Source organism: Nycticebus coucang, chromosome 6 (genome assembly GCF_027406575.1).
Source record: "Nycticebus coucang isolate mNycCou1 chromosome 6, mNycCou1.pri, whole genome shotgun sequence".
Classification (NCBI taxonomy): Eukaryota; Metazoa; Chordata; class Mammalia; order Primates; family Lorisidae; genus Nycticebus; species Nycticebus coucang.
Window position 1 is genome coordinate 52,687,870 of NC_069785.1, and position 22,243 is coordinate 52,710,112.

A 22,243-nucleotide genomic window follows, 5' to 3' on the forward strand; every position below is an offset into this window, starting at 1 on the left:
ATCGCTTGAGCCCAGGAGTTGGAGGTTGCTGTGAGCTGTGTGAGGCCACGGCACTCTACCGAGGGCCATAAAGTGAGACTCTGTCTCTACAAAAAAAAAAAGTATTGCACTTTAAAAAAACTGCACATTTGAAAAAATGTTGAAAAGTAATCTCTCCCCATAACTCTACCCTCCAGAGATGATCTATTTTTACCCACTAACTTTTAAAATAGCATTTTTTTCTGAGGGCAAAATTGTTGAAACAGATGACTTTTTTTTTTTTTTTTAGAGACAGAGTCCCACTTTGTTGGCCTTGGTAGACTGCCATGGCGTCACAGCTCATAGCAACCTCCAACTCCTGGGCTTAGGCAATTCTCTTGCCTCAGCCTCCTGAGTAGCTGGGACTACAGGCGCCTGCCACAATGCCTGGCTATTTTTTGTTGCAGTTTGGCCAGGGCTGGGTTCGAACCTGCCACCCTCGTATATGGGGCCTGAGCCATACTCACTGAGCCATAGGCACCGCCCCAAACAGATGACACTTATTACATAAACAAATTAATGTTTATAGATGTTCACATTATCTAATTTGGAAATTATTTATTTTGACATAATAAATTTCAAATTATAAACAATGCTTTTTTCTTTTTTTTGTAGAGACAGAGTCTCACTGTACCGCCCTCGGGTAGAGTGCCGTGGCGTCACACGGCTCACAGCACCCTCTAACTCTTGGGCTTACGCGATTCTCTTGCCTCAGCCTCCCGAGCAGCTGGGACTACAGGCGCCCGCCACAACACCCAGCTATTTTTTTGGTTGCAGTTTGGCCGGGGCTGGGTTTGAACCCACCACCCTCGGCATATGGGGCCGGTGCCCTACTCACTGAGCCACAGGCGCCGCCCATAAACAATGCTTTTTATAATTTTACTATAATCAACCTACAGATAGTAAAGTACTTCTAAAACTAGCTGCTCTTAAATGCAAACACTAAATTCTATCAATCAATTTAGTATTTACTATATGCCTACTCTGTGCTAATTAGTGTATTGCAAAGGATTCATAAAAAGAAGTTCAACACATAGCTTTGCTCTACTTTTACTTAAGATAGCAAAATATTATCTCTAATTCTCCCAAACAGCCTTGTTAGGTCACAGGGCTAATAAAAGGGAGAAACAAAAGCCTAAGAGGAAAAGAGCTATAAGTGTCACTGGCTGGGCAACACCTCTGATCTATAAACTTTACTGTCTCCCCCTAGTTACACAGAGCCTACTACATACTTTTCCAGCTCCAGTCCTTTCACCTCCATTCTACTAATTGCTGCTTCCTCTTGAACTTTTCTTGATCTTGCTCCTTAGGTCTGGGCTCAATATAAATTCAAGTTTTAAAAAATTTTACTTACCAAACGGCACATTTGCCAGCTGTTTATTTACCAATATACTACTTTCTTATTTGAAATTGTTGATTAGTATGGACCACACTAAGCATCTATAACTCTAAATAACAGATTGGGAAAAGAGCAAGGAGGGAGTGGTGGAGACACAACAGCAACTCCTCTACAACTTTAGAACTGGATAACAGGATATTAACAGAAGTTTCCATAAATGTAGTACATGAGTAGGAGAAAATTAAAGATTTACATATTCATAGTCTATGTACTAAAAAGCAAAGGCAATTTCTTGAATGGAAAGTGTATACTGTATCTGGATTAATATCACATTAAAATATTACAATTCATCTTTTTTAAAAACTGTATTCTTAGATCAGTTTGTAGGGCCACATGCAACAGAAGCTAAGCTTTCATCCATGTCATCTTGAGGTTGTAAAGCTTAAAGACCAGTGATATTATTATAGCAAGATTTTAATTCTTTCTGCTAAAAAGTCTATAGAAAGGCATCTTTCCTTTTTGTATTATGGCATATCTTTAATTTGGCAGTGTAATTTTGGGTTGTGAAGACCCATTCTGCCAAATTTTCCCTTCTCTAAGTCTTAAATATCTTTCTATCTAACTGTCTTTACTTGCTAAATAACAGTCTTTTTTTTTTTTAACAAGGTCTCATTCTGTCACCTGGGTAAGAGTGCAGTAGTATCATCACAGTTCGATGCAACCTCAAACTCTTGAGCTGAAGTGATTCTCCTGTCTCAGCCTCCCAAGAAGACAGGACTATAGATACATGCCACTGCACCCAGCCCCTTAGGTTTTTAATAATTCTTTTTATGGAACTTTTCCCTTTTATCACTGATTCATATTTTTTTTTTTTGAGACAAAGTCTCACTATGTGGCACTGAGTATAGTGCTGTAGCGTCACAGCTCATAGCAACCTCCAACTTTTGGGCTCAAATGATTCTCTTGCCTCAGCCTCCCAAGTCACTGGGACTACAGGTGCCTGCCACAATGCCTGGCTATTTTTTTGTTGCAGTCGTCATTGTTGTTTAGTAGGCCTGGGCTGGATTTGAATTCACCAGCTCTGCTGTATGTGGCTGGCACCCTAGCTGCTGAGCTATAGGTGCTGAGCTTTTTTTTTTTTTTTTAAGAGACAGTCTCGGGCAGCGCCTGTGGCTCAGTTGAGTAGGGCGCCAGCCCCATATACCAAGGGTGGCAGGTTCAAACCCAGCCTCGGCAACAACAAAAAAAATAGCAGGGCGTTGTGGCAGACGGCTGTAGTCCCAGCTGCTTGGGACTACAGCCGTCTGCCGAGGCAAGAGAATCACCTAAGCCCAGGAATTGGAGGTTGCTGTGAGTCCTGTGACGTCATGGCACACTACCCAGGGTCGTAAAGTGAGACTCTGTCTCTATAAAAAACAAAAAAAAAAAGACACAGTCTCACTTTGTTGTCCCCAGTAGAATGCTATGGCATCATAGCTTATAGTAACCTCACACTCTTGGGCTCAAGCAATCCTCTTGCTTCAGCCTCACAAGTAGCTGGGACTACATGCACCTGCCATAACATGTGGCTATTTTTAGAGACAGGGGTCTCACTCTTGCTCAGGCTGGTCTCGAACTCATGATCTTGGGCAATCCGCCTGCCTCAGCCTCCCAAGTGCTGGGATTACAGGCATGAGTCACTGTACCCGGCCTTTTTCTTTTTTTTTTTTTTCATACAGTCTCACTATGTCACCCTCTGTAGAGTGTTATGAAGTCATAGCTCACAGCAACCTCAAACTCTTGGGCTCAAGCGATTCACTTGCGTCAGCCTCCCAAGCAGCTTGGAATACAGATGCCCACCACAATGCCCAGTTATTTTTTAGAGACGGGGTCTAGTTTTTGCTCAGGCTGATCTTGAACTCGTGAGCTTAAGCAATCCACCCACCTCTGTCTCCCAGAGTGCTATGATTACAGGCAGGAGCTACCATGCTCAGCCTCTATACTGTCTCTTTGTTTTTTTTTTTTGGTTTTTGGCCGCGGCTGGGTTTGAACCCACCACCTCTGGCATATGGGACTGGCGCCCTACTCCTTGAGCCATGGGTGCCGCCCTATATTGTCTGTTTCAATCTAGAGCCAAAAGTACAAAACTATAGGGATACTGGGTTCAGGTTGCCATTAAAGAGAAAATCTGAACTTGGCTCAGCACCCGTATCTCAGTGGTTAGGGTGCCGGCCACACACACTGGGATTGGTGGGTTCAAACCTGGCCCAGACCTACTAAACAACAACAACAAAATAGAGGGCGTTGTGGCGGGTACCTGTAGTCCCAGTTACTTGGGAGGCTAAGCAAGAAAATCGCTTAAGCCCAAGAGTTGGCGATTGCTGTGAACTGTGATGCCATAGCACTCTACAAGGGAAACGTAGTGAGACTCTTGTCTCAAAAAAAAATGCAGACATGCTTAATATCCTTAGAGTGACTCAGAGGTATCCAACCTATGGCTGCATGCTGATTATTTGAGGACTGTTTTGCTTATCTGTGGTATTTGATACCTTGAAAAGCATGCAGACCTTTTCTTTTGCTCATCAGCTTTTGTTAATGTTTGTGTATTTAATGTGTAGCCCAAGGCAACTATTCTTCCAATTTGCTGCAGAGAAGAAGAAAGGCTGGATATCCCTGGAAAGCATTAAACAGAATGATGATGCCACACAGTAAAGACCCAACCCAGGAGGAGCTCTGTACCTTCTCTTGCTTATTTTCTTCCAGTTTAAATAAATAGGCATGTTAGGATATTAAGTATTTTGACCTTTCCTGGGGGAGATAATTAAACATTTTAACCCAAAAGCAAGTGTCTTCATGAGGCGGTGTGATTGTATTTGTTTTTGTTTTGTTTTTTTACTTCAAAATAAGATATGTGCAGTGTGCATAGGCATTTGTTCATAGTTTTTTTTTTTTTTTTTTTAAACTATAGTCCGGCCCTCCAATGGTCTGAGGGACAGTGAACTGGCCCCATTTAAAAAGTTTGAGGACCCCTGCAAAAGTCTTTAATGTGACCTCATTGTTTCCTTGCCAGAAGAAGAGTTAAAGGAACCTATGACTTTTTTCTTTTTTGGTGCAAAGTTAAATGACTACAATAAGGATGAACTTGAAATCTGGCCTTATTGGCACCATGTTCTGAAGACAGGTAAAATTTTTAAATGTTGTTATATAATTAAAATGATTACAAAACAGTAATTTTTCACTCATTTATCACAAAAAAAACTAAAGTTTAATTAAACTTACAATTCAATTTGTCCACTCCAGTATCCACCTAATGCCACAGTAAACACAGCAATTACAAAAATAACCACCATAGTATAATCAAAGTTAGGCCATGATGGAGAATACATTTTCACGGTAATGTTATTTCCAAGAGTCTGAAAAGCAAAATAACAGTTAAACGCAGGAATAACTTTTCCTTCTACTACTGAGCACGGCAACAACAGTTCACATTTCACTCTGGAATGGACACTATACATCAGACAGTCAAGAAGACTAGAACTACTATCTGAACACATGATATATTCTCTAGTCAAAAGTATGAGGATATGCTTTGGTTTATAAAATCTTGAAAGTGCAGTATTCTACATGATCACATTTTGTTTAGGGATTTTTTTTTTTGAGACAGAGTCTCACTTTGTCACCCCAGGTAGAGTGCTGTGGCATCACAGCTCACAGTAACCTCAAACCCTTGGGCTCAAATGATTCTCTTGCTTCAACCTCCCAAGTAGCTGGACTATAGGCACCTACCACAATGCCCAGCTATTTTTTAGAGATGAGGTTTCGCTCTAGCTCAGGCTGGTCTTGAACCCGGGAACTCAGGCAATCTACCTGCCTCAGTTTCCCAGAGTGCTAGGATTATAGGCGTAAGCCAGGGTGCCCAGCCTTGTTTAGGGATTTAAAGTCAAGACATGATACAAGAGATTTTTTCTTTCTTTCTTTTTTTTTTTTTTTGAGACAGACTCTCATTACGTCACCCTTGGTAGAGTACTATGGCGTCACAACTCACAGCAACCTCAAACTCTTGGGCTTAAGCTATTCTCTTGCTTCAGCCTCCCAAGTAGCTGTGATTACAGGCACCTGCCATAATGCCTGGCTAGTTTTTTTTTGGTTGTTGTTGCAGTTGTCATTGTTGTTTAGCAGGCCCAGGCCAGGTTCGAACCCACCAGCCCCACTGGTGCCCTAACCACTGAGCAACAGCTACTGAGCTGACACAAGAGATTTTCAAAGAATTCAAAACAAATAAACATCCTTTCTAAGGTTTAGGCTTTGAAATACTTTATGCCAAATGAGAAGTATTTTCCTAATAAAAACTTTTTTTTTTTTTTTTTTGAAGATAGTCTCACTTTGTCACCCTGGTAGCGTGCGTAGTGTTGCAGCTCACAGCAACCTCAAACTCTTGGGCTCAAGCAATCTTCTTGCCTGAGTAGCTGGGACTACAGGTGCCTGAGACAACACCCAGCTAGTTTTTTTTGCAAGTGGGTCTTACTCTTGCTCAAGCAATCCATCTACCTCAGACTCCCAGAGTGCTAGGATTACAGGCCTGAACCACCACGCCTGGTCTCCTGATAAAAACTTGATCAGCCTTTATAACTTCTTGTTAACAAAGAAGCATATTTAATACTCAAAATTAAATATCAGTGATTAAAAGTAAAGAACTATACTATTTATAAACTTCATCTAATGTATAATTAGTAATTTACCTGCTTCATATCTTGAAAGTCTTTATGGCTTATAAATGCAATCAATATTTTCACATCATGAAATTCAGATCTGTTCCCTGAGGGAGGAAACTAAAAGAAAAATGTATTATGAAAACTTATTAACTACTAATATATTTAGAGAATAAAATGCAAACTATTCCATTAAATGTAAATATTACATCTTTCTTTATGTTATAAAATAAAGTTTCAGGTATTCTTTCTTAACATTACATAAGCTCTCAAAATGGAAATGGAACTTAAACTGATATATAATATATACAATATAATGTATGTGTAATACACACATACTATACATATACACACACATATAAATATTTGTTCCTAACAACGTCTTGTCTACTCCAGGAGTAGAAGAAAAACTTTCCAATTAAATGTCTATCAGATCTTGAAAGTTTAGTTACAGCAGATTATTCAAAACATAGCCTCTAAACCACAAACAATGAACTTATTTCAATTCCTGTGAAATCTGACACAACAAGTTCAAAAGAAATTATGATAGTTTTGTAACTTACTAGGACACTGTTATTGACAACCAACAACGCTTCAGCACCTCCTGTCTGTGCAATTCTGGCTTTTTCAAGAAAATGGCAGGTTCCCCAGTGTACCACAACTGCTTTGTTATTCACACCACCAGGAGGAATATCAGAAAGGTTGCATAGTGGTGTGGAGGTCAGATTCATCAAACTAATGGAAGTCTGAAAGGAAGAAATGCTTTTAACACGATATCATAATTCACCCTAAATGCTTTCATTTATAAGGTATCAATGTTGGTTTAACACAATGTTCTTTAAAGTTAGAAATATTTCAATGAATCCCCAACAATAAAGAAAAAAAAATTAGAAATATTTCATGATAACACCAGGCTTAAACTAAGAGCTTTAAAATTCTCTAACTTATTTTCTCAGAGAGAAAAATACTTGAGAAAAACCTATAAAATAATTATTACTTATTAATCACCAATACAGTTATTTCATATACTAAAACATAATTATCACTCACTCTTACTTCTGCAACATTTTTATGAACAGTGACTGTGATTTACTTACTGCATTATCCAGCGTACTTGGAAGAGCTGTCCAATGAGGGTTATACAGCATGCAGTAGTCCTTAGATGGTAAAGGTGTGCCATTTCCAGACGCATGCAGGATTGCTTCCTGAGCTGCTGTCTAGAACACAAACAGTAACTTTCACCCTGGCAATAATTTAGCTTGCCAACAACTAAGGATTTTCTTTAGAGACTGGGCTCACTCTGTTGCCGAAGTTGGAATGCAATGGCATTATCATAGGTCACTGCAGTCTCAAACCCCTGGGCGCATGCAATCTTCCTGCCTCAACTCTCAGCCTCCAGAGTGGCTGGGACTAAAGGTGCACAGTACTCTGTCCAGCTAAAAACTAAAGACCTTTTTTTTTTTTTTTTACATATTTTGGGGGTACAAAAGAAAAAATAAAGATTTTAATAAAGCTATTTATATTCAGCTTTGATCACATTTCCTTAAGAGGGAAGGTCTTCCAATGAATTTATTTCCTCTTGTTTGAGGAAATAAAAAGAGTTGGGAATACTGAAACTATACACAGTTACCCAGAATACATTCTTTAAGGAAGGTAGGTCACTTTCTTACAGGAGTATCAATTATGGCACTTTTTTTTTTTTTTTTGCTGTTTTTGGCCGGGGCTGGGTTTGAACCTGCCACCTCTGGCATATGGGGCTGGCGCCCTACTCTGTTGAGCCACAGGTATATATAAAAGCCACAACGCAGGGAGGAGTCTTGCTATTATCTAAAAACTTCAATACTCCCTTGTAGCCTGAAACTTTTGTTTCCAATCTCCTATAAGTTATTACATCATTGTTTATGTTCTATAAAAGAGAATGTACTCAAAAGTCCCTTAACCTGTTTTATCTTCCATGTTCTACTAGCAACTAGGGTACTGAAAAAAGTACATTATTATTTCTAGGAGGTATCTGTAGAAGACAACTAACCAGAACATGACATAAATTATTCTGCCTTAAGTTTTCAGAATTCTGCAATTGCCTATTCAAAAAAAACAAATCCAGAGTTTAAAGCAAGGAGAAAGAAGAGGTAGGATAATTTTCTTCCCTTTTTTCTCATTTCCCACTACTTGGAAAGAAATCAGGGCTCAGCACAGTGGCTCATGCCTGTAATCCCAGCACTTGGGAGGCTGAGGTGGGTGGACTGCCTGAGCTCACAGGTTCGAGACAGGGTCTTGCTCTGGCTCAGGCTGGTCTTGAACCTGTGAACTCAAGCAATCTACTCAGGTTGGCCTCCCAGAGTGCTGGGATTACAGGCATGAGCCACTGAGCCCAGCTGAGACTATAAAAAAGGAAGATGTACATACATGTATTTGTTTTACAAATATGGATCACACTATACAACACTGATCTGCAGCTTTTCTACAATTTAAATTTTTATACATATTTTCCATATTGATAAATATAACTCCTTTCATACAACTGTATAATATTCTGTTACTTTTTAATTACAAAAACTAAGAATTTTCTTAAAGCTTAATGTCTACGCATGAACAAAGATGTTCAAAACTGAGTAAGATTTATCAACATAAAGGGTTATATTAATGTAATCTTTTCTGCAATTGTGGAAAACACATCTTTTTTTTTTTGAGACAGAGTCTCACTTTTTGCCCCCAGTAGAGTGCCGTGGTGTTACAGCTTACAGCAAACTCAAACTCTTAGGCCAAGTGATCCTTTTGTCTCCCAAGCAGCTGGGACTACAAGCGCCCACCATAACACCTGGCTACTTATTTTATTTTATTTATTTTTAAATTATTTTTTATTAAATCATAATTCTGTACATTGATGCATTTATGGGTTCAGGGTACTGCTTTGATATACAATTTGAAATGCTGACACTGGACTAAGTAACCCATCTATCAAAATTATACTCATTTCTTAATAGTTTTGAAATGAAATGTACGATTGCATCATGCACATTAGGTGAGGTCCCCCCAAATACCCCCTCCCTTCCCCTCTCTTTCCTCTTCCCTTCTACTTTCTGGACAATAGTTATGTTTTGCCATTCGTATGAATGTGTATGTGGTCATATATTGATCTCATAGTAGTATTGAGTACATTGGATACTTTTTTTTCCATTCTTGAGATACTTTACTAAGAAGAGTATGTTCCAGTTCCATCCAGGTAAACATAAAAGATGTGAAGTATCCATCTTTTTTATGGCTGCATAGTATTCTATGGTGTACATATACCACAATTTGTTAATCCACTCATGGGTCGATGGGCACTTGGGCTGTTTCCATGCCTTGGCTATTATGAACAGGGCTGCAGTAAACATTCTGGTGCAAATGTCTTTGTTTTAAAATGATTTTTGATCCTGTGGGTATATACCTAGTAGAGGAACTGCAGGATCTAACGGTAGGTCTACTTTTAGTTCCTTGAGTGTTCTCCAAACTTCTTTCCAAAAAGGTCGTATTAGCTTGCATTCCCACCAGCCATGTAGAAGTGTTCCCTTCTCTCCACATCCATGCCAACATCTGTAGTTTTGGGATTTTGTGATGTGGGCTAATCTTACTGGAGTTATATGATATTTCAAAGTGGTTTTGATTTACATTTCTCTGATGGTTAAGGATGACGAGCATTTTTTCATGTGTTTGTAGGCCATGCACCTGTCTTTTTTTTTTTTGTAGAGACAGAGTCTCACTTTACTGCCCTTGGTAGAGTGCCGTGGCGTCACATGGCTCACAGCAACCTCCAGCTCTTAGGCTTACGTGCTTCTCTTGCCTCAGCCTCCTGAGCAGCTGGGACTACAGGTGCCCGCCACAACGCCCGGCTATTTTTTTGTTGCAGTTTGGCCGGGGCTGGGTTTGAACCCGCCACCCTTGTTATATGGGGCTGGCGCCCTACTCCACTGAGCCACAGGTGCCGCCCGGCCATGTGCTTGTCTTTATCAGAGAAATTTCTGTTCAAGTCTCTTGTCCACATAGAAATGGGGTTATTTCTTCTTTTTTTTTTTTTAGAGACAGAGTTTCACTTTATGGCCCTTGGTAGAGTGCCATGGCATCATACAGCTCACAGCAACCTCCAACTCCTGGGCCCAAGCGATTCTCCTGCCTCAGCCTCCGGAGTAGCTGGGACTACAGGCGCCTGCCACAACGCCTGGCTATTTTTTGGTTGCAGTTTAGCCGGGGCCAGGTTTGAACCCGCCACCCTCGGTATATGGGGCCGGCGCCTTACCGACTGAGCCACAGGCGCCGCCCCTTTCTTATTGATTAGTTTGAGTTCTCGGTGGATGCTAGTTATCAGACCTTTGTCAGAAGCATAACCTGCAAAAATCTTCTCCCTTTCTGAAGGTTGTTTGTTTGCTTTACTTACTGTGCTCTTGACTGTGCAAAAGCTTTTTAGTTTGATCAGATCCAAGTAATGTATTTTTGGTGTTGCTTCAATTGCCCGGGGAGTCCTCTTCATAAAATATTCTCCCAGGCCAATTTCCTCAAGTGTTTTTCCTGCACTCTCTTCTAGTATTTTTATACTTTCTTTTTGTGGTTTTTTTTTTTTTTTTGGCTGGGGCTGGGTTTGAACCCGCCACCTCCGGCACATGGGACCGGCGCCCTACTCACTGAGCCACAGGCGCCGCCCGTATTTTTATACTTTCATGTCTTAAGTTTAAATCTTTTATCCTGTGAGAATCAATTTTTGTTAATGGTGAAAGGTGGGGTCCAGTTTCAGTCTTCTACAGGTCACCAGCCAGTTGACCCAGTTAAATAGGGAGACTTTCCCCCACTGAAAACTTTTCATAGGCTTGTCAAAGATCAAATGGCCATAAGTAGCTGGGTTCATCTCTTGGTTCTTTATTCTGTTCCATAAATCTACTGCTCTGTTTTTGTGCCAGTACCATGCTGTTTTGATCACTATAGATTTATAGTTATAGCCCAAAGTCTGGTAATGTGATACCTCCTGATTTGTTCTTATTTCTGAGTAACGTATTTGTTATTTGAGGTTTTTTCTGATTCCATATGAAACGAAGTACTATTTTTTCAAGTTCTTTGAAGTATGACAATAGGGATTGCATTAAATCTATAGTTTGCTTTGGACAGTATGGACTTTTTTTTTTTTTTTGGCGGTTTTTGGCGGGGGCTGGGTTTGAACCTGCCACTTCTGGCATATGGGGCCAGTACCCTACCTGCTCCTTTGAGCCACAGGCACCGCCCGGTAGTATGGACATTTTAACAATGTTGATTCTTCCCAGCCATGAACACGGGATGTTTTTTCATTTGTTAACATCTTCAGCTATTTCTTTTCTCAGCATTTCATAGTTCTAAGTATAGAGAGCTTTCACATCCTTTGTTAGGTAAATTCCCAGATATTTTATCTTCTTTGGCACTATTAGAAAAGGAATAGAGTCCTTGATTGTTTTTTCAGCTTGACTATTGTTGTCGTATATAAAAGTTACTGACTGGTAAGTACTGATTTTGTATCCTGAGACGCTGCTATATTCCTTGATCACTTGTAAGATCAAGTAAGCTGGAAAATCCCAGCTACTTTTTTAGAGACAGGATCTTGCTCTTGCTCAGGCTGATCTCCAACTTGTGAGCTTAAACAATACACCACCCTGGCCTCCCAGAGTGCTGGGATTACAGGCGTGAGCCACCATGCCCAGCCTGTGAAAAATCTATTAATGATAAAAGCAAAATTCATTGATACATGAATTACTATGGCAAACCACAAATTCCAGCGGAAGACTAGAATAAAAGATGAAAACACAAACATACATAATTCTAGAATAGTACTGAATGTGGAACACACAGCATATTTTGTGAGTGAGCAAGCATGCCTAAACCACTAAAGCATTTCCACTACATTTTAAAATATCTTGGTGAAATTTCTCACTGAGACTGTGTAGCTTCAAAAATTCAGTTTGTCACAATACCCGGTACAGCATAAACGTTAAGAGCACTGAGTTTTGGGATTAGAGACCTAGGATACAATGCCAGTTTCACCACCTTTTTTTAAAAATTAAATCATAGCTGCGTATAATAATGCAATCAAGAGGTACAATGTGCTGGGTTTATACACAGTTTGAAATATTTTCACCAGTTTCACCATTTATTGGCTATGTTACAAATTATTTAACCTATTTTAAATTTCAATATCTTCAGCTTTAAATGACAATAAACACTCAGATCTCATAAAATTGTCATAAGAGTTAAGTAAAATGATACAATTGTTTGTACATATTAAGCTCTTAATGGATAATAACTTAATAATATAGCTAGCACCTTGCCAGGTACTTGCACAATGCAAAAGAAATACAAAAGATTAATGATTGGAAGATAAATCATTACTAAGGGGTTGGTGGGATGTTGGGATGAACAGCTAAAGGGTGTGGGGTTTCTTTCTTTTTTTGAGACAAGAGTCTCACTCTCTTGCCTAGGCTAGAGTGCTGTGGCCTCCGCCTAGCTCACAGCAACCTCAAACTCCTGGGTTCAAGTGATCCTTCTGCCTCAGCCTCCTGAGAAGTTGGGAGTACAGGCACACACCACAACATCTGGCTAGTTTTTCTATTTTTCAGAAGAAATGAGGTCTTGCTCTTGTTCAGGCTGGTCTCAAACTCCTGAGCTCAAGGGATTCTTCTGGTTTGGCCTTCCACAGTGCTTAAGATTACAGGTGTGAGCCACTGCACTGGCTAGGTTTCTTTCTTTCTATTTATTTATTTTTTTTTGGTAGAGACAGAGTCTCATGTTATCGCCCTCGGTAGAGTGCTGTGGCACCACACAGCTCACAGTAACCTCCAACTCCTGGGCTTAGGCGATTCTTTTGCCTCAGCCTCCAAAATAGCTGGGACTACAGGTGCCCGCCACAACGCCTGGCTATTTTTTTGTTGCAATTTGGCCGGGGCCAAATTTGAACCCGCCACCCTCGGTATATGGGGCTGGCGCCCTACCCACTGAGCCACAGGTGCTGCCCGGTTTCTTTCTTTTTCAGTAGACTTTATTTTCAGAGCAGTTTTAGGTTCAAAGCAAAATGAGCAGAAGGTATAGAGTTCCCAAATATCCCCTTATCCTACACATGTATAGGCCTTTCCCACTATCAACGTTTCAGAGCAGAGTGGTACATTTGTAACAACTGATAACCTACAGGACACGGCATTATCACCCAAAGTCCTTTTCGTTGGAGACAGGGTCTCTCTCACTCTGTAGCAGGGTGTTAGAGTACAGTGACGTCATTACAGCTTACTGCAACCTCAAACTCCTGGGCTCATGCGATTCTTCTGCCTCAGCCTCATTAGCCTCCCATGTGGCTAGGACTACAGGTAAGTAACCGGGTCTATAGGTAGGTACTGCACCACCACACACCTCACCCCCATTTTCCTATTTTTGGTAGAGACCGGCTCTCACTATTGTTCAGGCTGACCTTAAACTCCTGGCTTCAAGAGATCTGATCAGCCTCTCACAGCATAAGCCACCATGCCCGGCTCAAAGTTCATTCAGATATTCATTCTGTTGGGTCTTGACAAATGTACAATGTCATGAATCTATCATTATTATAACATTATAATATCATAGTGAATAGTTTTACTGCCCTAAAAATCCTCTGTGTTCTGCTTACTGATTTCTTCATGAAAAGATGAGATGTTCTAAATCAGCTGTGGTGATAGTTGCATCTATCTGTGAATATAATAAAAATCATTCAATTGTATACTATAAATGGGTAGATTGTATGGTATGTGAATTATAGCTCAATAAAGCTGCTAAAATAAGAAACACAAAACAATAGCCCCAGCTACTTGGTAGGCTGAGGCAAGAGAATTGCCTAAGCACAGGAGTTGGAGGTTGCTGTGAGTTGTGTGACACCACAGCACTCTACCGAGGGAGATAAAGTGAGACTCTGTCTCTACAAAAAAAAAGAAAGAAAAAAAGAGACACAAAACAGGGCAGTGCCTGTGGCTCAGTGAGTAGAGCGCCAGCCCCATATGCCGAGGGTGGCGGGTTCAAACCCAGCCCCGGCCAAACTGCAACAAAAAAATAGCCGGGTGTTGTGGCAGGTGCCTGTAGTCCCAGCTGCTTGGGAGGCTGAGGCAAGAGAATCGCGTAAGCCCAAGAGTTAAGAGGTTGCTGTGAGCTGTGTGAAGTCATGGCACTCTACCTGAGGGTGGTATAGTGAGACTCTGTCTCTACAAAAAAAAGAAACACAAAACAAGAAAAAGTATAGTCTTACTGGAGAGATTAAAAACAAACTTGAAGGCTCGGCGCCTGTGCAGCTAAGATGCCAGCCACATACACCTGAGCTGGCAGGTTTGAATCCAGCTTGGGCCTGCCAAACAACAATGAAGGCTGGCAACCAAAAAAATAAAAAAATAGCCAGGTATTGTGGCGGGTGCCTGTAGTTCCAGTTACTTGGGAAGCTAAGGCAGGAGAATCATTTGAGCCCACAAGTTGGAGGTTGCTGTGAGCTGGGATGCCACAGCACTCTACCCAGGGTGACAGCTTGAGGCTCTGTCTCAAAAAAAAAAACAAAAAACAAAAAAAAAAAAACTGAAATAGATGATCATAAACAGAATGTGATTAAAGTCAAAGAGTATCTACCCTGTTTCCCCGAAAATAAGACCTACTTACAGGAAAGATAAGATGTCCCCTGAAAATAAGACCTAGCGCATCTTTGGGAGCACACCTTAAGAGAAGACACTGTCTTATTTTCGGGGAAACAGGGTAGTAGTTCTTAAAGCGTTAAAAATGCAAATTCTGGCCAGCTGGTGGCTCATGCCTGTAATCCTAGCACTCTGGGAGAATGAAGCAGATTGCTTAAGCTCACACGTTTGAGAACAACCTGAGCAAGAGTAAGACCCTGTCTCAACTACAAACAGAAAAACAAGCCAGGGTTAGTGGGGGACACCTGTAGTCTCAGCTACTTGGGAAGCTGAGGCAGCATGACTTAAGCCCAAGAGTTTGAGGTTACTGTGAGCTGTGATTTCATGTGTGAGAAAGTGAAACTGTCTCACAAAAAAAAAAAAAAGGAAGGTGAGCTGGTGGCTCATATCTGTAATGTGGTGCACTCTGGGAGGCCAAGGCAGATGGATTACTTGAGCTCAGGAGTTCAAGGTTGCTGTGAGGTAGGCTAACACTTTAGCATTCTAGCCTGGGGCAACAGAGTGAGAGTCTATCTCAAAATAAACAAACAAACAAAAAAACCCCTACAAACTCTTGGGCCCCATTACAGATTTACTGCATCAGAAACCCTGGCCAGTTTATGTTTTAACAAGCCCTTCTGGTGATTGTGATGCCTGTTTGATTTTGAGAACCACTGCTACGGAAGTAGTGCATCTCAAGATTTAATGTGCATACAAATCACTTAGTGATCACTTTAAAATGCAGATTTTGATTCAGTAGGTCTGAGTGGAGTCTGGGATTCTGCATTTCTAACAAGCTCCCAGGGGATGATGATGCAGGTAAGACTGAGTTGAGAGTGTGTATCTGGATGACACGGGTTCCTAAGTACCTCTCCCATCATTCACTCTCTCCTCCCCAATTATTTACATAATAATCCAGACAGCCTACATGGTTTCTACTCCTACTTCTGGTATTCAGACACACAGAGATTAAGTATAATCTCAATTACTTAGTGACTGAATGGAAGCTAGGCCATCAAACAGGAATTTACAGGCAATCATGGCAGTCTATGGGCCATTGAAAAAGTATGGCCAGGCTCATTCCCACCATTTGGAGAATCTGGGCACAGAGAGTAAGGGATTTTAGGGTGTGGGGAGAACACAAGGTAGCCATTCATTCATTCATTCAAACTCTGCAATCTATGAGATGCTAGAGAGACAGCAGAGAATGGGTCAGGCAGGGTTCCTCCTTCATGTGTTTACATTCCACTTGTTACCTAGATCCAGCCTTCTTGCTTTCCCCTAAGTAATCTTACTACTTAATGATGCATCTCAACTTTTACAGCATTTATGATTTACCCTAGAATTTATAAACTCAAATGCCTACAAGGCCAGGCAGGTAACACAAATGTACAAACCATACAAGATTTAAGACTGTAGGGCATGGTAAAACCAGGCAAATTCTGTCTTAAAGGGGTTAGGATTTGAACATATGAATTTTGGGGGACACAATTCATTCCATAGCATTCTACCTCCCTTCCCCTAAATTTGTGTCCTTCTAGCACAGCGGTTCTCAACCTGTGGGTTGCGACCCACAGGAACTGTACTAAAGATTTGCGGCATTAGGAAGGTTGAGAACCACTGCTCTAGCAGGACATGAACACATTCAGTACTCCAAATCTTCTTTTTTTTTTTTTTTTGAGACAGACTCAGTCACCCTGAGTCGAGTGCCCTGTCATCTTTATAGCTCATGGGCTCAAGCGATCATCTTGCCTCAGCCTCTCGAGTAAGTGGGACTACAGGCATATGCCACCACATCCAACTAGTTTTTCTATTTTTAGTAGAGACAGGTTCATGTTCTTGTTTAAGCTGGTCTTGAATTCCTGACCTCAAGCAATTCACTGGCCTTGGCCTCCCTGAGTGCTAGAACTATAGGTGTGAATCACCTAGTCCAGACAACTGTAAAACTTCTTAACTCATTCCACCATAAATGCTAAAGCTCAAGTCCAAAGTTTCATCTAAATATCTAAATCAGATACTGGTGAGACTACAGGTATCCATCCCAAGGAAAAATTTGTCTCCAGCTATGTACCTATAAAGCCAGACAAGTTATGTGTTTCTAAATATAACAGTGGGACAGGCAAAGGATAGAGTCCTATTCCAAATGAGAAAAATCAGAAGAAAGGGATGATGCGTTCTAAGCAAGTCCAAAATATGGCAGGGCAAACCTCATTAGATTTAGGGTTGAGAATAATGTTCTAGGTTGATGTCCTGCTCTCCAGGGCCCATCTCTACAGGGAGGCCCCACCCCTTCAGTTCTGTAGGGTACCACCCCACAGCCCATGGTGGGATGGGTCAATGACTCGATGGGCTGTTGTCTCACCCCTAAGGCTCCAGGTAGATCCGACTGTTGTCTCACCCCTAAGGCTCCAGATAGATTCATCTGACCAGCTGAAGCCAAGGTGGTACCCATAATGATCTCTGAATCGCCTTCAGGATGATTATTCTCTCTTCTTGAAAACAGCACAGTTCAAAGCCAAATAGTTTTACAGTTTCATTCCATGGAATCCAAAAAGTCTGACAGCCTTTTCTCATCTTGTCCCCATCTCCATCCCCTCGAACTAAAGTTCAAGAAACCATTGTTGGGTATAAAAGCTATTATTTTCTTGCCATTCTTGATCGCCTGGATGCTGACACACTTCCTGGTGGCAGAATTTGGCTGTTGGGCTTCAACTCCTACTTTTTCCAGCGCAATTCCCTTTGTATGGAAAGCACCTCCAAAGCGGCTGGCTTTCAGGTCTGTACCCAAATGACACAGGCTCATCCTGTTGGCACCATGAACAGAAGTTTTACAAAAACATTAGGAGAAAGATTGATTCTCCAGAGAACTGTGATCCAGAGTAAACATCACTCATTGTCTTTTAGATAGAATCTCATCACTGGTCCATTCTGTGAAATAAAGGTCTAACCACTGAGGCTGGTGGTAGGGTTGGACTGGGGAAGGACAAGTGTGAAATAGAACTATGGCAAGGCCAAGACAGAGTTAAGAACCTGCTAGGCACTCACTTTACTCTAGAATTAAATGTTTAATGGGTTTAAAAAATCATTAAAACAGCAAGATGTGCTATAACTTGAGTTCAAAATACACAGGTCACTCTGATGTGAAGATGACCAGGAAAGGGTAAATGATCTTTAAGGGTCTTTCCATTACTATATCCTCTGCCTCTTCTGCAAGGATGTGGCAGTGGTTTCTGAAAGTGTATGTGCTGCTTCTAGATGAGGATGTTGGCTCTGTCATTATGTGACAAGGGGAAGTAATGTCAGTTCCAAGAGACCAGAGAGGAGAAATGAAATGACTGAGCTGACATTGTTATTCAAATAAACTCAGAGAGGCTACCTAAAGCTGTACAATTAGGCTTAAAGAGGAATAAGTAGGGCTTCGAGGAGAAAATGGTGTTGTAAGAAAGGAACCAGGTATCTTGTAAGTAATAAGAAAGGAGAAAAAGGAAACCTCAGAAAACGAATGAGAAAGAGACCACCTCAAGAAATTAAAGGGAAGAATGAATTAAGAAGGAAAAAAAATCCATAGAGAAACTAATAGAAAATGAATACTAGTTGGTATTTTAAAAATCTTTATAATTGGGCAGCGCCTGTGGCTCAAAGGAGTACGGCACCAGCACCATATACCAGAGGTGGCGGGTTCAAACCTAGCCCTGTCCAAAAACTGCAAAAAACAAAAAACAAACAAAAAAAAACTTTACAATTTAAGGAGAGCTTGTCAGTTTATTCACAGTTATCAGTACAGTACCTGACATACAACAGATGCACATCAAATATTTGCAGAGTAAAGGAATATTATTTAATCCCCATAATATCCCTGGAGCTGAGGAGTATAGAAGACAGGATTAGCATGGTGAAATACAAAAAACTACATAGGTGCAATAAAAAAAGCTTAAAATCAAGAATTGGGAAAGACAGGCTAGGTACAATTTAGAACCGGGAAGTCCTTTACATTTGTGATGCATGAAATTGTATGACCATTTTGCTTAGATTTTTCTGGTGAGAGGGTTCAGGGCTTTCAATAAGAATGTCAGTATCAGGCACTGCACTGCTGGTGGAAATGCAAGCTAATATGTTCATTTTGGAGAACACTCAGGGATCTAAAAGTAGACCTGCTGTTTGTTCCTGCAATTCCTGTACTAGGAGTATATCAAAAATCACTTTGCAACAACGATATTTGCACCAGATTGTTCATTGCAGCTCAATTCATAATTGCCAAGTCATGGAAGAAACCCAAGTGCCCATCAACCCATGACTGGATTAATAAATTGTGGTATATGTATACCATGGAATACTATGCAGCCTTTAAAAAGATGGAGACTTTACCTCTTTTATGTTTACATGGATGGAACATATTCTTCTTAGTAAAGTATCTCAAGTATGGAAGAAAAAGTATCCAATGTACTCAGTACTTTTACAAAACCAATTTATAATTACTCATACTTTCTTTTGAAAGATAGATCTATAGCCCAGGATGAAGGGGAGGTGAGAGAGAGGGGTGGAGGGAGGTTTGATAGAGGGAGGGTAAACAGGGGGTCCACACCTATGGAGCATATTGCAAAGGTACAAGTCAAATCTATCAAGAATAGAACATAAATGTCTTAACACAATAATTAAATGAGTTGAAAGCTATGTTGATTCATTTGATTAAGCATTCCAAATTGTATAAAAAAATCAACACATTGTACCCCACAAATGCATAAATGTATTCATGATCTATGTGTATACGACTTAATAAAAGGAAAAAAAGTAGTCAGGCAAGGTGGTTCACGGCTTTAATCCTCACACTCTGGGAGGCCAAGGTGGGAGGATCACTTGAGCTCAGGAGGCTGAGACCAACCTGAGCAAAAGTGAGACCCCATCTCTACTAAAAATAGAAAAATTAGCTGGGTATTGTGGTGGGCACCTGTATTCACACCTACTCTGGAGGCTGAGGCAGGAAGATTGCTTGAAACCAGAGTTTGAGGTTGATGCCCCCCCCCCCCCCCCCGCACACTAGTCTTGGGGCAACAGATTGAGACTCTCTCCAAAAAAAAAAAAAAGAGAGAATGTGAACGTGAGGAATGGATGTATTGGGGCTATTTATTAATTTATGTTGAAAACGGTTTAGTAGGAATGTGACGTATATATTCACTCTTACAATCACCTTAAAAGATGCGAATGAAAATGAGTACAAAACCATTTTGATAATTTGTGTATCTAGGTTATAGTTTTGTGTACATTTACATACTACTGGAATCTTTTCAAGTCTTATTTGCTTGATTACACAGTAACACCTCAAAGATTCAGACTAACGTCGTTATTCTGTTCTTTTTATATCATACTCCTCTCTCGTAAGCAGTCTTCAGATACATTCTCTCAATTCTTGTTCCTAATGTTGCCTAGCAAAGTTAGGAATACACCAAAGGCACTAAATACTGTTTGGTTTAGATTTTAGTTCCTCAATAATTGTTAAAAGACACCTTCACGTTAAATATACTCGCGTGCTAACCCTTTAAACTGAAGGGTAAACAAAGCGTCCTCTTCCAGAGAAGTTACACATTCTAACAGGAGAACTGGACAGGCTTACCCCACACCAATTCTGTATAAATACTACTCATAAGAGTTTCCAACCTGAAAGTCACTAGGAACAGAAACTGAAACACTGGCTTTCTGACCCCTAACTGAAGCTCGAATTACTTGATGCTGAACTTTAAAAACATTATTACTTTTCTGTAATTACTAAACCAAACTTAAAAACATATATTTGTCATTTTTACTTAGCCGCCCCACCGCCTTTAGACTGGGCAGAAAACCGAAAACCACTAAAGGCAAACCACCACAAAAAAAAACAAAACAAACCCTCAGAACAGCATGAAAGGAGCCCGGAGGAGGAGAAGCGGGAACTACAGAGGGAGAGGGAACCAGAAAAAGAAATCTGTATTGCAGCAATTAAACTTAAATCCAGTCCTTGAACTGCTAAAGACCCGGAGTCCTTCTGAGTCTTTTTTTCTTCCAAGGGGAAAGAGGTTAAGAAGCGGTGAGAAAGGACAATAAAACCCACAAGACCCATTTTCAGAAATTCGAGGCCGGTGAAAAACTATCCAGCAGCACCAAGGCCAATGTAGCGTAAGGCGCTACGCAGGCATCTTTTTCGGGGGTAGGTATTTTGTCAGGAGCGGGTGAAAAACGCGAGGCTGGAAGGAGAGAAGTGAGGACCGGGAAGCGGAGCGAGTGAAAGGCGGGCGGGCGGGCGCGGGGTGAGGGGTGGGGAGCGGGGACCGCAGCCCCGGCCCCGCCCCGCCCCGGGAGGCCCGGCCGCGCCCGCCCCTTACCAGCCGGAGCACGACGCCCCAGAGCAGGACGGTCGCGGCCGGGGGCAGCCGCCGCTGCGGTCCCATCGGCTCGGCGGGGGAGGCTCCGCTCGTGTCTCCGCGCTGCCTCGGGGGCCCGGCGCGCTCGTCCGGGACAGCTGTGCCGCTCGGGCGCCACGGCAGCGCCGACTTCCTCTTCCGGCCCCGCCCGCGAGCTGCGGAAACCCCCGTGTGGGGCGCGGACCGTGCCTGGCTCGCCCGCGCCGGCAGGAGCCCTATCTCGGCGCCCCGGCCCCGGGCCGCCGGCTGCGGGGCTGGGCGTGTCACCCCCCCAGCTGCGTGCCTTTATCTCGCCGGAGCTGGACAGGCGGAGGGACTTTCTCAAGGTCTCCTACAAGTGGCTGAACGTATCTGCTTGGTTCCCCAGTAATTCCCCAATTTCTCCATTGAGCCCTAAATCTTTTTTTTTTTTTTTTTTTTTGTAGAGACAGAGTCTCACTTTATGGCCCTCGGTAGAGTGCCGTGGCCTCACATAGCTCACAGCAACCTCCAACTCCTGGGCTTAAGCGATTCTCTTGCCTCAGCCTCCCGAGCAGCTGGGACTACAGGCGCCCGCCACAACGCCCGGCTATTTTTTGGTTGCAGTTTGGCCAGGGCCGGGTTTGAACCCGCCACCCTCGGCACATGGGGCCGGTGCCCCACTGACTGAGCCACAGGCGCCGCCCTGAGCCCTAAATCTTAAGGATCATCCTTAATTCATTTGGCTATCAATAGGTCTTGGCCACTCACACATACAACCAAAATCCATCTTCTTCCTCCAAACCCACTCACCAGCTTGTCTGCGCCACCAACGTTTCTTTCCTCCAAATTGGTCTCCCTTTCCTCTCTAGACAGCCCAGTACCCACACAGAGGGCCCAGGATGATCTTTTAAAAAAATGCCAATCAGATCATGTCACTCTTCATCATACTTGGAACAGAATCAAAACTCCACTCTGGCCTACAAGGTTTGCACAGTCTGACCCCGTCTTCCCTCTCTGTTCCCATCTTTACTACTTTCCCCACCGCTAAGCCACAGTGATCTTCTTGGGTCCTCCTGGCCTTTGTGCTTGGTAGTCCTCTTTGCGGTAATCCTCTTCTCTCCGAAACTCAGAAAACCTGCCTCCTTGGCGTTCACTTACAAGCTTCAAAGTTACTTCCAC

General features: G+C 41.9%; 1 protein-coding gene across 1 annotated transcript in view; it reads right to left on the bottom strand.

Moving 5' to 3' along the window:
• The window catches only part of SPPL2A (signal peptide peptidase like 2A), a 55,539-nt gene extending 34,232 nt beyond the window's left edge, over positions 1 to 21,307 (bottom strand). The window contains exons 1-5 of the mRNA XM_053594069.1: positions 21,065 to 21,307; positions 7,143 to 7,262; positions 6,609 to 6,791; positions 6,076 to 6,165; positions 4,616 to 4,749 (exon numbers count right to left, since the gene is read on the bottom strand). Of these exons, the coding sequence (XP_053450044.1) occupies positions 4,616 to 4,749; positions 6,076 to 6,165; positions 6,609 to 6,791; positions 7,143 to 7,262; positions 21,065 to 21,130 (593 nt within the window). The 5' untranslated portion in view covers positions 21,131 to 21,307. The remainder of the gene's footprint in view (positions 1 to 4,615; positions 4,750 to 6,075; positions 6,166 to 6,608; positions 6,792 to 7,142; positions 7,263 to 21,064) is intronic.
• Positions 21,308 to 22,243: the final 936 nt, after the last annotated feature.